General features: G+C 45.4%; 1 protein-coding gene across 1 annotated transcript; it reads left to right on the top strand.

Moving 5' to 3' along the window:
• Positions 1–858: 858 nt before the first annotated feature.
• On the top strand, positions 859–4,209 carry LOC101770062 (heterogeneous nuclear ribonucleoprotein 1). Its single transcript, XM_004973151.2, has 6 exons — positions 859–1,018; positions 1,118–1,158; positions 2,118–2,281; positions 2,430–2,529; positions 2,621–2,793; positions 3,030–4,209. The coding sequence occupies exons 1-6, from the start codon at positions 978–980 to the stop codon at positions 3,561–3,563; spliced, it is 1,053 nt and encodes a 350-aa protein (XP_004973208.1). The 5' UTR covers positions 859–977; the 3' UTR covers positions 3,564–4,209.
• Positions 4,210–15,210: the final 11,001 nt, after the last annotated feature.

Genomic DNA, 15,210 nt, shown 5'->3' with positions numbered 1-15,210 from the left:
CAGTCCATTTTTTAAGAGTACTTGAGGATAGAAACACTGGTCTTAATCGTTTCAGAAAATAAAGAACACACTCAAGATTTTTTTTAACCATTTTTACTAATAATAAACCTTAACCCACTAGAGTTTCTTGGAACTCACACGGTATCTAAATGTGCTGCTGTAGCGAGGATTTAGCCACACCACAGCCCATGCCTGGCTAAACGTGTTCTGATTGATTTTTTTTAGACCAACCCATGCCTGGCTAAACGTGTTCGCATTGATTTTTTTTAGCCCATCCATCCATAGCTAGCATCTGTCCCAACATGGTTCACAGATTGCATCCTTTGGGTCTCATTTGGTTTTTTATATGATTCTACATAACAGATTGCATCCTTTGTGTCTCATTTGGTTTTTTATATGATTCTACATAACTAAGTATAAATTGACAATATTACTAATTGCACTGGCTTCACGACAAGATGATAAAAAAATGTGGTGCGCTACACAACACGATAAAAAACATCGCGTGCTAAGCAACGTCGTTTTACTGTAGCAACGCACGGGCATCTTGCTAGTCCAAACAAAAGATAGGTCGACTCCAACCCAGAAAAGTGGGTTAGCTCCAGCCCAACTCACATGGTCCCAAGACCAAACGCACCCTAAGGTGGGAGCATTGGAGAATGGCTTAATTTTTTTACAGCCTTGGAGCTGCTGCCGGTAAACCACAAGGACTCCCTGCACCGTCCGACGCGAGCTTCCTCCGATCCAACGGTCACCAGTAACCGCGCTCTACGTCCTCCCCCGATCCAACGGAAACGACCCCACGTCTGAACCCACGGTGGAGGCTTCCGGATCCGACCCAAGCACCCACGCAAAGATAAAAATAGCTAGATCCCAGTATCGCACGGACGCGTCTTCCCCCTCTTCCGAAGTCGACGGCACCCGTCTCCTCCCGCACGCGAAGCCCCAACCCTAATCCGGCCCCGATCTCGCCCGACATGGCCGGCAAGACGAAGGAGTTCGATGGCGCCAGCCCCGCGTGAGTCCTCTCCTCTGCCTTACGCCCATCCGATTCCTTTTTGCGCCGCGGGAACGGTTTTCGCTGAATTTTGTGATTTTCTTTTTTGGCTTCATGCAGCAAAATCTTTATCGGGGGACTCTCCAAGGACACCAGCATGGGTACGTGCGGATCCGCTCCTGCTTTGCCTTTTCGTGTATCCCGTTGTTCGTTCTGGCGTCTTTACCTTGAATTAGCTAGGGTTTGTTCGTGTTAACTCAGATCTGGTAGCTAGTTGCTTGTATTGGCGTTTATGTTGTTATGGGCGCGGCGGTCTAGTTGATCCAGCGGATATTAATTGATTAGCGAATTTTGTGTGTCGTGTAGGTATTAAGGTATATGGCTGTCCTTGCACTAAGGAAGCGTGTCTAATTTAATTCCGGGATCACTGAATTGAGTTCTTGTTGACATGTTTAGTTGGGGCGAGGAGATACTCCTTGAATTTCTTGTTTGTAGGATTTGGTAACGTGGTAGTTATTTCTTGTGTTGATTACTTGATTTTCTCTTGAGCTCATGACACTGTTCAGGTTGGGGATGAACTAATCCTGTCTAAGTCAATGTGATATAAATACATGGTTATTATTTTGCTCTACAGCACTACAATTTTCTTATGGAACGCCCTGGCAAGCTGTGCCTGTAACTTTATGGTGTCAAGTAATTTTAGCCCTTTTCCTACTAGTATTTTCTGTTAACTTGGCATCTCTTAAATTATGGAGAAAGACAGTTTGTTTACATTATTAGTGTCTACACTTTATGTTTTTAAGCAAAGTACAAAAAACATTCAGTGTCAAAACAAGTACTTGCATGTTTCTTCTGGCATATTATGATACATGGCTTTTTAGAAGCTACGTTTTGTATGTACTTTGAGCTGATCAATTGGGGCTTTCACATTTAAGTTTAATAAACTAGCTTACTAGGTGTTTTGGAGCTGTAGTACTGGAATCTTTTTTTCTATTTTATGTCTGTGACTTGAAGTGTAAAGTTACTAATCATCATGGAAGGTGTTAAGGTTGCCCTTAGTTGCAGGTTTTGTTCTCGGACCTTCAACTTGCAGCTAACTTCTTTACTTCTTAACTTGCAGGTACATTCAAAGAGCATTTTGGGAAGTATGGTGATATAACTGATGCCGTCATAATGAAGGACCGCTACACTCAAAAGCCTAGAGGCTTTGGATTTATTACCTTTGCAGATCCTGCTGTTGTTGACAGAGTGATTGAAGATGAGCATGTTATCAATGGAAAGCCGGTAAACATTTTGGTTGTGTCTTTGGTTTATATCTCTATCTTGATTCTCTCGATACACCATGTTTCATGAAAGTGTATGCTAAAAAAAAAGTAAACATAACAGGCACTTCCGTGTGTAGTTTGAATTCTCATTCACTGTTAAAATCCAGGTTGAAATTAAAAGAACTATTCCTAAGGGTGCTGCCCCCTTGAAAGATTTCAAGACAAAGAAGATTTTTGTTGGTGGATTACCCACTGCTCTAAAAGAAGGTATTGTTTGTGTTACTGGCTGCATAGTAGCTAACTAGATCTAATATTTTGGATAGTAAGCTGAAATTGTCAACGTAAATTGGTTTGACAGATGAATTCAAGGAGTTCTTTTCAAAGTTTGGAAAGGTGGTGGAGCATGAAATCATCCGTGACCATGCAACCAACCGGTCACGTGGATTTGGTTTTATAGTCTTTGATGCAGAAAAAACTGTAGATGAGTTATTAGCTAAGAAAGGCAATATGATTGATCTAAATGGTTCTCAGGTGAGATTTCGCGTAGTGCTTTCTGAACTTTGTAAATCTAGTTTCGTACAGCTGGGCTTGCACACAGTAATAAATTGTGGCTCTCTTGTTAATTCTAAGAGAGCACATCCTGTTGCTTCTTTTGTTTCAGTTGCTTTAGTTGCACTCTGATATGAGTGGCAGGTTATTAGCACTCCGTTCTTGGAAGTAAACAGATTTGAAAGGGAATATAGGTTGACTTTCTTGCTTTGCTGTAGGTGGAGATCAAGAAGGCAGAACCAAAGAAACCCTCTAACCCACCACCTCGTTCACTTGATAGCGAACCTAGGGGCCGTCCATATGCGGAAAGTTATGATGGATTTGGCAGCTCTTATAACTATGGTGGTAGTTTTGGCCCCTATAGATCACCTGGAAGTTTTGGTGCTAGGCCTGGTGGATACAGTAGTGTTTATGGTCCTGGTGACTATGGTAGTGGCTATGGTGCTTATGGTGGAGCATTAGGAGCATACCGGGGAGAATCCTCACTCTATTCTAGTCGCTTTGGTAGCACTTATGGAGGAAGCTTTGGTGCTTATGGTGGTGGCAGTTATGCTGGTGGATTAGCTGGTGCATATGGGCGTGATCCTGAGGGTTATGGTGGTTCTAGCTATGGGCCTAGTTATGATTCTTCAGGTGCTAGTGCTGGTTCTGGTGCTGGGTATGGCACAGGTGGACTCTACGGTGCTAGGACAGGCTATGGTAGCACCGGTGGCAGTGGTGCTGCTGGTCGTTACCATCCATATGGAAGATAGAAAAGCATCAGGTGCTGCTGTGTTTGCTAGAGAAGCTTGCAGAAGATCAATTCTAGATGTGCGCTCAAGAGATATTTTCTGCATCTAGAAAGGCTTATTGAAGTTCAATATGCTCAGTCTGGTGGACTACTTTTAGATCAACTTGTAGAACTTAAAGCCACTATTTTAGTGTTTGGAATTTAAGCATACTTAAGACTGCGTATGCGCTTTGATAGATAGACAATTCGGTGAGTCAAAGATAGCCATTAGTTTAGTTTATGCTCATGAGCTGGTTGTCTTTTTAGTCTTATCATTAAGCTTGATGATTGTATGTGTTGGTTCTTTGTTAGAATAGAGGATTTGCTTTGTGTTTATGAAGATTGTGGTAGTTTGTCTGACTTAAGCTATGGGCCAATGTTGATGGTGGTTGGTCCAACACCAGCCTTGTTTCTTGAGGTTAATTCTTGGGACGTGATTATGTTTGTCTGATGATGATTGTTACAGAAGGGCCTTGGTCTTAGCAGTTGCATTGGCTATTTGTTTAGGGCTGGTTTACAAAGTATCTTGAATTGTCACATTTTGTGGATTAGTTTATTTGGACCTGGAGTGGTCTGGGGATGCTCGTAAGGGGAAGTTTTTTGGACTCTGACTGCTGAGTGTTTTCATATGCAACAGATTATTGATAGCGTTAAGTTTCACAGTTCTGTCCTGACCCTAAGATTATTTTGATGCAACGTCTTTGTTATCTGGAAAAGTAATCCAGACCAGCAGCTGTTTGTGACACATTTATTATGTGGTGAAATTTCCCCTTTTCTCGTCAATGTAATCAGTGATTGTTGCAAACAGTGACGCTGTGGAAATCGCTAGTAGTACAGCATTGTCGACTATTTAAGTTCAGATCTGTCTATTCTCACTGGATGTTCTATCTCAAGCCATTTTTATGTACTTGCATCAGATTTCTCAGTCGTGCAACAACTTTGAAAGGCTATACCGGATCATATCCGTATATGTTAATGCGAAAATAAATTGTTGCTGTCATCAGAGGTTACAATGCTCGACTGGTGACGCTGTTATCCCTTAAAAACGATCCTACATAACATGAAAAATAGTGTACCAGGTTACAAAAGAAGTCGATTAGTCCAGAATATTCGTCCGTGAGTCGAGCGACTGAGCTGCACCAGTATTCTATTCAATGTTACCCTGGGTCTAAACAGGCTAGTTTAGGTTAAACGGGTGATTAAATAGATACTGTGTAGCGTGTAAACGGGTTAAATGGCCGTGTAGGCGAACACTGATTCTATTTGAGGCTCACTCCACAGCCTCCACAGCATCTTGGTTTGTGACCAGGTATAACACACATCAACATATCATGTCATGTCTGTTGGTAATTTCAAGCAAAGAAACTCACAAAGAACATTAAGACCATTACATGTTGGGCTCAAACCAATTAAGTGAATAGAATAGGGAATTCCATAAAAAAAACAATCAAGTGAAAACTGATAGTCTTTGCGTTGTACACTTGTATTCATTATCTCTACTACTATTAGGTCAGTCTCAGTGGAATATCATGGAGGATTTTATAGGCGTTAAATCATGACACATTAGCAGTTTTGCTGACTTGACGACCTATAGAGGGAGTTTCATCCTCATGAAACCTACCTGGCACAGTTACCAAGTCCTATGAAACCTAATGAAACTTGCACTAAGAATGTTATAGTTTTAATGCAAGAAATGTTTGATTATAACTCCACGCAAAACTTAAATGTTGCAGGCTGTTTAAATGCTGTAGGCTGTTTATGAATATGTTTTAATGTTTAGCTTGAAATCAATGTTTACCTTTGCACTTCATAAAACTATAGCCTATCAACTTGTAACACCAATCGGAATACAAATATAAAGGTATGACAAAATTGGAATCTAGTCTCTTCAACCCAGATCCCCAAATCCAGAATCTCCTTCCCAGCTAGAACGATAGGGGAAAATAGCAGCACATACTAGGGGACTGACCTGACCGTACCTTCTCCTTCTCCTGTCACCGCCATTCATGCCGCTGGTCGTTGCATATCTGCGCACCGACGCTAGCTCTAGTCTTTGGCACAACCAACAGGAGCATGGTGTCGGCGAGTCTCTTGCAGTAGTGTATGCCGTGTTGAGAAATGAGAACTATCTAGTCGATGCTTGGGCCTGCAACTTGCATGTGGACCATACTTATTAGAAGCAAGATATATAAAATTTATCCTACCTAAAAAACATACATAGTTTAAAAACATACATAGTTTATGTCTCATTGGTAGTGTTGTCTCAACAGAATCAAGAGGTCACAGGTTCGAGCCTTGCTATGGACACTCATTCCTTTTAATTCTCCTTCCCTTTTTCATCTCAGACTAACATAACTTACTAAAACTTACTAAAACTTCTGCCACCAACTCACCTGAAATTTATATGTGGGATCCGGTTGCATAATGAATTCACATTCGACCAGTAACAGGTTCGACCCACAGGAGGAGCATGTTTTTCATTTTATTTTACCGTCCTATTTATGAGCTTAAAGTTACATGTGGGACCCTTGTTGGTTTATGACGTTTTCACAAAGTTTATATCATCACAAAATCACCATGAAACAGCGAGTGACGATTTCTTTTTGGCTAAAGTGGCAACTTTTATGACGTTCCATAACTTGGTCACTAAATTTACTCGGATGTGAAACTTTATAACGTTTTCAACTAGAAACGTCATAGATCTATGGCGAGAACAAATGTGTCATAAAATTTTCATCATTGCTTGTAAAATAAATTTGGGAAAATAAGAACACCCTTGCTGAGTTGATGATTCAAATAAAAAAATTCGGATGGGCATATTCCACCCCATGATTAACTATGGCATTTTGTCCTCATGATTAATGTTATAGTTTTTGCATGATGTCTTAAAGGAAAAAAAAGAGCAATCGGAAAACTACATGAATGTAATGATTGAAAAATATAGGAAAAATAGAAATATAGGTGTTTGGAAGGGAGGAATGGATAACATACAAAGGTAAAAAATATGTTTTATTTTATATATAGGGACCCTCCTCCATGTGGGGTCCATGACCCGCAAACTAGATTTCACTAGCGGTTCAAAAGTCACCACAGATCTCATGGTCGTTCATATCCTATGCTTTCTGCCATGGAGCACTAAAGCAGTGATATTTTTGCTCCTCTTCCACACTCATAGTCCAACTCACATCCTCTCTCACGGTATCACCCCGACGGTTGATGGAGCTGAGCTGCCGTGACGAGCAGTCGAGCGCTCGGGGCCTCCTATCCAGCTCCCTTCTCGGACCAAGCACGAAAGCGACGGGGAGTTGGGGACATGGTTGTGCTCGGGATCAAGCTCGTGACCGCTGATGCAGAAGTTGTGGATCATTGGATGCGTTCCTGCTGTTTCTTCTCGGCTTGGACTCGCTTTTTGATCGAAATTGGCAATTGAATATGCTCGAAAAATAATACCAAAAAGATTTGAGGGCTGCCACTTGCTGGCAGTGAACTCTGAGAATTTTTTTTATTTTTATATATTTTTTTACAATTTTGCAGAAATAAATAGTCGAACCAAAAATTTGCAAAGTTGGATGTATGCCTCTGCACCAAACGATGGAAGGCGCTTATCCCCGAAAGAAACTGCGGTAAGGGTCTTTACCGCCGGGTGAAATGGCAATAAGACCCTTACTGTCCCCCATCCAGCGGGCCACCCACGGGTTCGAATTGCGCCGATTTCGAGGAACTGTTGCCATTTCATCCGGCAGTAAGGGAGCTCCGCCAATTGAAACGGCAGAAAGCACTCCTTACCGCCAGCTCATCTGGCAGGGCCTCCTCCTCTCTATAAATGGCGTGCGGCCGCTCCCACCCACGCGCCAGCAAAAGGAGCGGAGTCAGCAAAGGGAGGGAGGGAGACTTTGGAAGGTAGGGAAAGGAGAGGAGAGGAGGAGGAGGAGGAGGAGGAGGAGGAGGAGGGGGAGGAAGGGAGGGAGGGAGGGGAAGGGATTGGAGTTTCGGTCGTCGTTTTATTTTATGTATTTTTTTAAATCTCGTAGTTTAGTTAGCATAGATAGTGTAGTGGATGGATGTAGTAGTACATAGATCTAGTAGTTAGTTTAGTGGATTTGAGACTTAGAAAAATCTAGCCGATTTTAGACATAGGAAAATGTAGCTTAGTTAGTATAGTGGATTTAGCTTAGGTATTTTGTTCACAGTAAATTTTATTTATTTATGTACATTAAATTTATATGAATATTATTTGCATTGCTAGGGTCACATGTTGTTTAGGTATTGATAATGTAGTTGTTATAGGGGTAGTTGGAATTATTAGATTTAATGAGAACCTTTATGCTTGTCGTGTATATTGTCCCGGGTAGATGCCTATGATAAATTTAGTTCGTAAGGTTCGTTTAGTCTTAAATAGTTGTTAGTGTGGTTGAAATGAAGGCGTCGTTCTAGTTAACTGATTTAAGTTATTGTAGTAATTTGGACTGCTCGTTTCATGTATTTTGGCATAAGTTATTGTAGTAATTTGGACTACTCGTTTCATGTATTTTGGCAGGCATGTCGGATAGTTTATATTTTCAAGTGTTCTATAGTCCGGGGGGAGGTTAGATATGGTCCAGAAGGGATAGATTTGAGTGGATTTTTGTATTTCTACAAGTACTTACCACGAGCAAGAGAGAAGACTTGGAGGTATATGTAGGTAGCTTTGTAAGAATTTCGGTGTTGATAGAGATCAAGTGGATGTGTCTGTGAAGGTTGTAGTGAAGAGACAGCCTGACATAAAATTTTGGGAGCTGCTCCCACTTAAAGGAACCCTGAGCTACCGGGCTTATGTAAAGGGCTGCACGAGGTAGGGTTTACCGATCATATGGTATATTCAACTGTTCACGAAGGCTGGGTCTAGCAGTCAGGTGGAAGAAGAAGTGGGAGGTGCTGAAGTTGGAGCGGAGGAAGATGTGGAGAGTACTGAGGGGGCAAACGAAGAACTTGATAATGATGGAGAAGAAGGGGGAGATGCAGAGGATGATGTTGCAGCTCATGAGCCAAATGGGGAGGCTGATGAGGGAGAAGAAATTGCTGAGTTAGTTGAGCAGGTGGAGAGGGAAGGAGAGGAGGCCAATGGTGCCATGGATGATGACTCGTCCGATAAGGAAGATGCTTACCATGTCCCGCAGAACTGGTCAAATTATGACCATTCCACTCTACAGGTCAATATAGGAGAAAATATCCCTTGGGAGTACAGGGAGAATGAGGTATGCGTGGGTGCTTTGTACCTAAGTGGGGATGAGGTGAAGGTAGCTGTGAAGAAATGGTCCACTTTATCTTTGTAGCATCAATTCAGGGTGGAGAAGAGCAACCCGATGGTGTATAATGTCCGCTGTGTGAGAAATGATTGTCTGTTCAGGGTGCATGCATACAAGGGAAAATGGAAGGATTACTAGGAGGTGACTATAGTGGTTGAGCATTAATGCTTGCTGGATGAATTGGAAGAAACACACTGCAATCTCACTGCTGATTTTGTTGCTCAATACATGTATCCTCAGATAGTGCAGAATCCTAGCTTCGAGCCCAAGTCCATTGTTTGTGCCATAGAGAAGTTCAAGTATAATATTAGCTACAACAAAGTTTACCGAGCGAAACAGAAGGCGCTGGAGATGAAGTGGGGTACGTTCGAAGCATCTTATGACAACCTCCCTGTCTTGTTGCGTACCATACGCTAGAGGAACCCAGGAAGCTTCTACGACATGAAAACCTATCCACGTGCTCAGTTTCCAGGCAAAACTGGTCATGCAGCGGTCATTCCTAGTGTTGGGTTCTTGCATTGAGGCTTTCCAGCGTGTCGACTAGTCATTTGCATTGATGGCACATTTTTAACTGGAAGGTATAAAGGAACAACATTGACAGCTATTGGGTCCGACGGCAACAATCAGGTGTTGCCGCTTGTGATCGCACTTGTGGAGGAGTCTGGAGATAGCGGGAATTGGTTCCTGGAGAGGGTGAAGAACATGATTGTGAAGGATGTGGAGGAGGTTTGTCTCATTCATGATCGGCACAAAGGCATTCTACAAGTAATCGAAGACCTATAGAATGGAAGTGAGGAGCGTTTCAGGGTGACGATATGGTCGGACTTGAAGAGTAGGTGGTGCATGAGGTATATGGGTGCAAACCTTCATAAGCAATTCAAGAACAAGATGATTATGACATTGCTCAAGTGTGTATGCAGCCAGAATTAAGAGAGGAAATTCAACTTTCTGTGGAAAAAACTTGACGACCTTACAAAGAAACAATGCAAAGAACTAGCCAAGAGGCCGGTCAACAGCAAGGCCGACCACCCTGTGTCTCTGGAGAACATCGTGCTCGATGTTCCAAGTGTCAGGCGAAGACGGGGAAGATCCATCAAGAGCTTCTCACAGTGGATTGAGCATGAGCCGAAGGAAAAGTGGGAATTACTCTTTTATGAGGGAGGTGCTTGGTGGGGTATAATAACTACAAACCTGACTGAGGTTTACAACTGGGTCCTGCGCGGTCTTCGGGGACTGCGGCTTGTTGGTATCATGGAATTCTTCCTGTACTGCACCATGAAGTACTTCAAGGAAAGGTACCAGTTGGTTGATAATTCAATGCACGACAATCACAGAATATATGGGTACAAGATGACACAGTACATGGAGGAGGCGATTAAGAAGGCTCATTTGCATTGTGTGAATGAAGTGGGAGCCATGGAATGCCGGTTCAAGGTTGTTTGCAGGGACAAATCTCGAATGGGTGGGAGGCGCGAGAAGCACACACAGGAGTGCATCATCAGCAATGAAGGGTGTGTTTGCTCTTGCCACAAGCCAAGGTTGCTGCACAGGCCTTGCACCCATGTCATTGCTGCATGCATCGAGGCTTCAGCCTCGTCGATTCGTGTTGCACTACTTCCTGAAGGAAACCATATGGCACACTTCGAGGAACGAGATTTTTGGATATCGTTTACTAGGAGACTTCATAAACAATCCTGGTAATGCCATGCGCTACATTCCTGACCCTGATCCAGAAATATTCCAAGGGGTCGGGCAATGCAAGAATAGACATATCAGAAATGACATGGATCAATCTGAAGCTGGTCCTGATGTCCATCTCTGCTCCAAGTGCCATGAAGCAGGTCACACCTACAAGAACTGCCCTGCAACGACATATGGAAGTGCGAGTAGTCAAGCTGGTCCATCAAACGGTGACAGAATTGCTGCAGCACATGGTGGGAGTCATCGTGCACGTAGCAATAATGACGGGATTCTGTGATTCATGTGTTGTATGTTTCTGAACTTATTGTGTTTTAAGTTTGTGAAGTCGTTTCAAGTTGTGACTCATGTGTTGTATGTTTCTGAACTCGTTGTATTTTAAGTTTGTGAAGTTTTTTCAAGTTGTGACTCATGTGTTGTATGTTTATGAACTAGTTGTATCTTAAGTTTGTCAAGTAGTTGTGATACATGTTTGTGTACTTATAATTCAGGCAAACCTTCCGAAATATCATGTAATATGTAACATAAGTTGTAGTACTATGACCATGTAAAATTTGCATATCGTGGCGTAGTTTATTTACAATATCTCGTTTGCAATTTGTTTTATTTCATTTACATTTTCAAGTCATTATTATTTTAGGCACGTACTTTATTTGTTTTGTGTTGTAGGTATGGCGCAGCCAATTCCAGAGGGGTACCAGACCCCTGAGTTGCTCGACCCTACCTTGGACGGCCTTCACAAGTCGTTCATGTCAGCCGTTCGGGGTTTGAGGCTGGGCATGTTTCGAGCACGTAACCTGTTTTCGATGATGCCGATCGACGCCCGTTGGATTCTGAGGTACGTCGTACTGAGTTAAATTTATATGGTAAGTTGTAACATTATGTTGTTTGAACTAATTAATTTTATGCATGGTACAGGTTATGCGCTGCGGGCCTTCTCCCTCTAGCCAGGTTGGTTGAGGGGGACATGGTTGACGCCGCTGCGCGGCCCGAGGAGAAGTCTACATGGTTCCACTTCGACATGTCACTGCTAGCAGCTCTGCTGGACCGGTGGCGGCTGGAGACGCACATGTTCCACCTCCTAGTGGGTGAGATGGTGAAGCGTCCCCACATAAGTAGAGACTAAATGTGATACAAATATCAGTCCCAGGAGGCTGATAACACATTTATTCGACAGATAATTCAGTTACCGTACAACTCCCGAGGGAGTGGGCGTGAAAGCCACGCAGCGATAAACAGTAAATAGATAACGGCGGCTAACCAAGCGACTGCCAAAAGACAGCACTCGGGACTACACGGCAGCAGCAGCATCTTGGGCAGGGCAACACCACAGGCAGCGTCGGGTGCGGACACAACCTCTACTCGAGGTCTTCTGCGACGAACTCAGGGTCTTCCTCTGTAGCAATGAAGCAAGGGTGAGTACTAACGTACTCAACAAGTCCAACCCCATCCACGGAGGGGGATACAAGCAAGTTTATGCACAAGTATAATCAAGGGTAGGCTAAGGTTTATTTTGCGGAAAAGCTAATTTTTACACATGCAGGGGATCGTTTTCGGAAAGGTTTTTAAAAAGTTTCCTTTAATACCCGAAATACTGAGTGGGGTTGATCCTACACAAAGGATCCAAGCTTTTATCGCTATCGGACTCCCCGTCCGTCATAGCGCACGGCACAACTGCCGGACTCTTCTGAAATTCCACACACACACACACACACACTCATGACATTCTTGCCCAAACACTAGTTATGTGACCAAGCCGTAATTCGTCCAATTCCGTGGACACGGCTACCCGGATAGGTTTTAACTCTGCAGAGGGTGTACACTTTTCCCACAAGTAGGGTACCGTAGCGCAATCACCTCGCAATCACCTTAGTGACGGTACGGATCCTAACAAAGCCATTACCCACCTTAGCTAAGACTGGCTAGTTCACACGGAACACCCAAGGGGTCCACGGCTCATTCAGGAGACCGTAACCGGGACTCAAGTCACCAAGATCTTAATCCTTTTCCGTGGGTTCCCGTTGCTCACCAGCACTCCTGAGGACTAACCATCCAGCTAGTGGGATTTATGCTAAGCCGTTGCCCATACAACGGTCGAGTGGTTGCACGATAGTGGAATTAGGCAAGATGACACATTAACTCGGTCCTTAATTACGACCGGATGGATATCTCCCAACATTGCCCAACCACCAAGGTACGAGCACAACAACTGGGCATCCCACACAAGGAACACCCATCCATCCCGTCCACACATTTCTTTTCCCGAACCAAAAAGCCATTATTCTTATTTGGACACACACACACCTTAATTTCCCGAATACACCATTGTAATAATGTTTGCATTTGAGTAACAGATTCCTAAGCGTTCTAGCGGCGGTTATCCACTAAACAGAGCAAGTCATATTTAGAGATAAGCATAGGACAACAAGGAATGTTCATAACAATCAAGGAGTGGCTATCCAACCATGTCTTGCGATAAAATAATATGCATTTTGTAAAACAGGCCAATAGGTGGTGTTTGAAAAACTAGGTATTAAGTATGCATCAAAGGGGTGAGATTGGACTTGCCGTCTTCAAAGCCTTCCGGGAGTTCCGGCTCGCGGTACTGGTCCTCGGGCTCGGGCTCGCGGTCAAACTCTTCCTCGGGCTCCTCCTCGGGCAATCCGCGATCTACGGCACACACAGACAGACACACAAATAAATAAAAGAGAAAACGGTTTTTAACCGGGAGCTCCGAACAGGAAATGCGAACGGAAAATAGGTAGAGGGATTATTTTTGGGAAATTTGGATATGGATCGGCGAAAGTATTCTGAAGGATGACGTGGTGAATTTTGGGATTATTTGGAGGAAGTTTGGCGCATGAAATGACGGGTTAAACAAGGATTAGGGGCTTAAACGGAGGTTTAGGGCTGATTTTTAATGAACCAGGGACCTATTTGTAATTTCTTTCGGAAGTGGAGGGGCTTATGTGTAATTTGGGGAAACTTGGGGGTCGGATCTAAAATAAAAGGAATTCTTCTTCTTCTTCTCCAGGAACTTGGAGAGAGGGAGGGAGAGAGGGAGTGGGCCGGCGGTCGGCCGGTGGGGTGCAGCCGGCGGCGAGCCGTGGGGCGGAGGGGCGGCGAAGGGAGCCGAGGGGGCGCTCCATCTGCCTCACCTCGGGTAGGTGGTGTCGGAGGAGGGCGGGGCACAGGCGCCCGTGGGCGGCGGCGACGGCAGGTGGGCGGCGGCGGCGGCGCGGAATGCGGCGGCGGCGGAGAGGCGACGGCGGCACCGGGTGGAGGTGGCGAGTTGGGGGGGAGTGGCTTGGCAAGGGGAGGCCGGTCGTGCCCCTATTTATAGGCCGACGGGGTGGTGGCCGGAGGTAGGGGCCGGTTATTTGGCCGGCGGTGGGAGCTCGATGGCCACGGCACCGGTGGCGTGCCGTGCGGGAGGTTGGGCCGGCGAGGCGGCGTGGTGCGGGGCCGAGACGGCCGCGCTTGGGGGAGCGGCGAGCGGGGCCGGGGAGGCCAGCGCCGGAGCAGGCGGCCGGGGTCCGGACCGGGCGCGCGAAACGAGGGGGGCGGCGGCGTGGCCGACGCCGGGCCGGCCGACGGGGCCCACGCGCGGGGAGGCCGAGCGGCGTGGCTCCAGGAAGGGAGTGGCGCCGGGTAGTAATGGGGGGGGCCGGCCAGGGAGTGGCGCCAGGAAGAGAAGGAGGAGAGAGAGAAAGAAGGAGGGAGGAAGAAGAAGAAGAAAGAGGAAGAAAGAAGAAGAAAGAAAAAGGAAAAAGGGGGAGGAAAAAGAGAAAGAAAAGGGGGAGACCGGCGGCACTCGCGGCACGCGGTCGGAGCACGCGCACGGCGTCCGACACCGGCACGCGGCGAGATTCGCGGGCACAGATAAAAAAGATAGGTGGGGGTCGGCATGGGTACCGGGACGGCGAAATCGCCGGGGAGGTTTCCGATTTCCGGGAGCTCAGCGGTAAAAGATTTTAAAGACGGTTTTTAACGGGTGATTTTAGTTAGTGATTTCTGCGGGCGTTACAAACCTACCCCACTTAAATTGAATCTCGTCCTCGAGATTCGACTGAGTCCTGAAGAGATGGGGAAATTCCTTCTTTAACACCTGGCGTGACGAGCTGTTGGGCCGGTTTGCCGATGTTCAGCACAAAGTTGGTGCTCCGCCATATGTGACCTTCAGCTCGACACACGGGCCCACGAAGGTGTGGCTGTTGCAATTCAGTGTGAGTACTTAGTTACCTGAGTGTCCAAATTATTTTGTCTAACTATTGTTAATTTCTCATCTAATTATTTTTATTTGGTGTAGGCCATATACATGAGAGACGACGCCGACGACATCACAGTAGCGCGACACTTGGAGGCGTTCCTGCTCTGGCTATTTGAGTGGATCATGTTGTGCACGTCGCAGGGGAACTCAGTGCCTAAGCACCTACTTCCTTACACGAGGGCCATTGCGAAGGCCCCGCTCGATGACGTTCCGGCTGGGGTTCAGCTGTATTGGCGGCCACCTACAGGGGTCTTTGCACGGGCTGTTGCAAGGTAGCCTCGGTGGAGCCAATATTCCTTGGCTACCCGTTGCTGCTTCAGCTGTGGTCGTAGGAGCGGTTCCCGATCGGGCGGCCACGGATTGACATGTCCCCCTAC

This window comes from Setaria italica, chromosome VI (genome assembly GCF_000263155.2).
Source record: "Setaria italica strain Yugu1 chromosome VI, Setaria_italica_v2.0, whole genome shotgun sequence".
Lineage (NCBI taxonomy): Eukaryota > Viridiplantae > Streptophyta > Magnoliopsida > Poales > Poaceae > Setaria > Setaria italica.
Note: the sequence above shows the minus strand (reverse complement) of the source record. Positions and strands in the feature narration are given on the sequence as shown.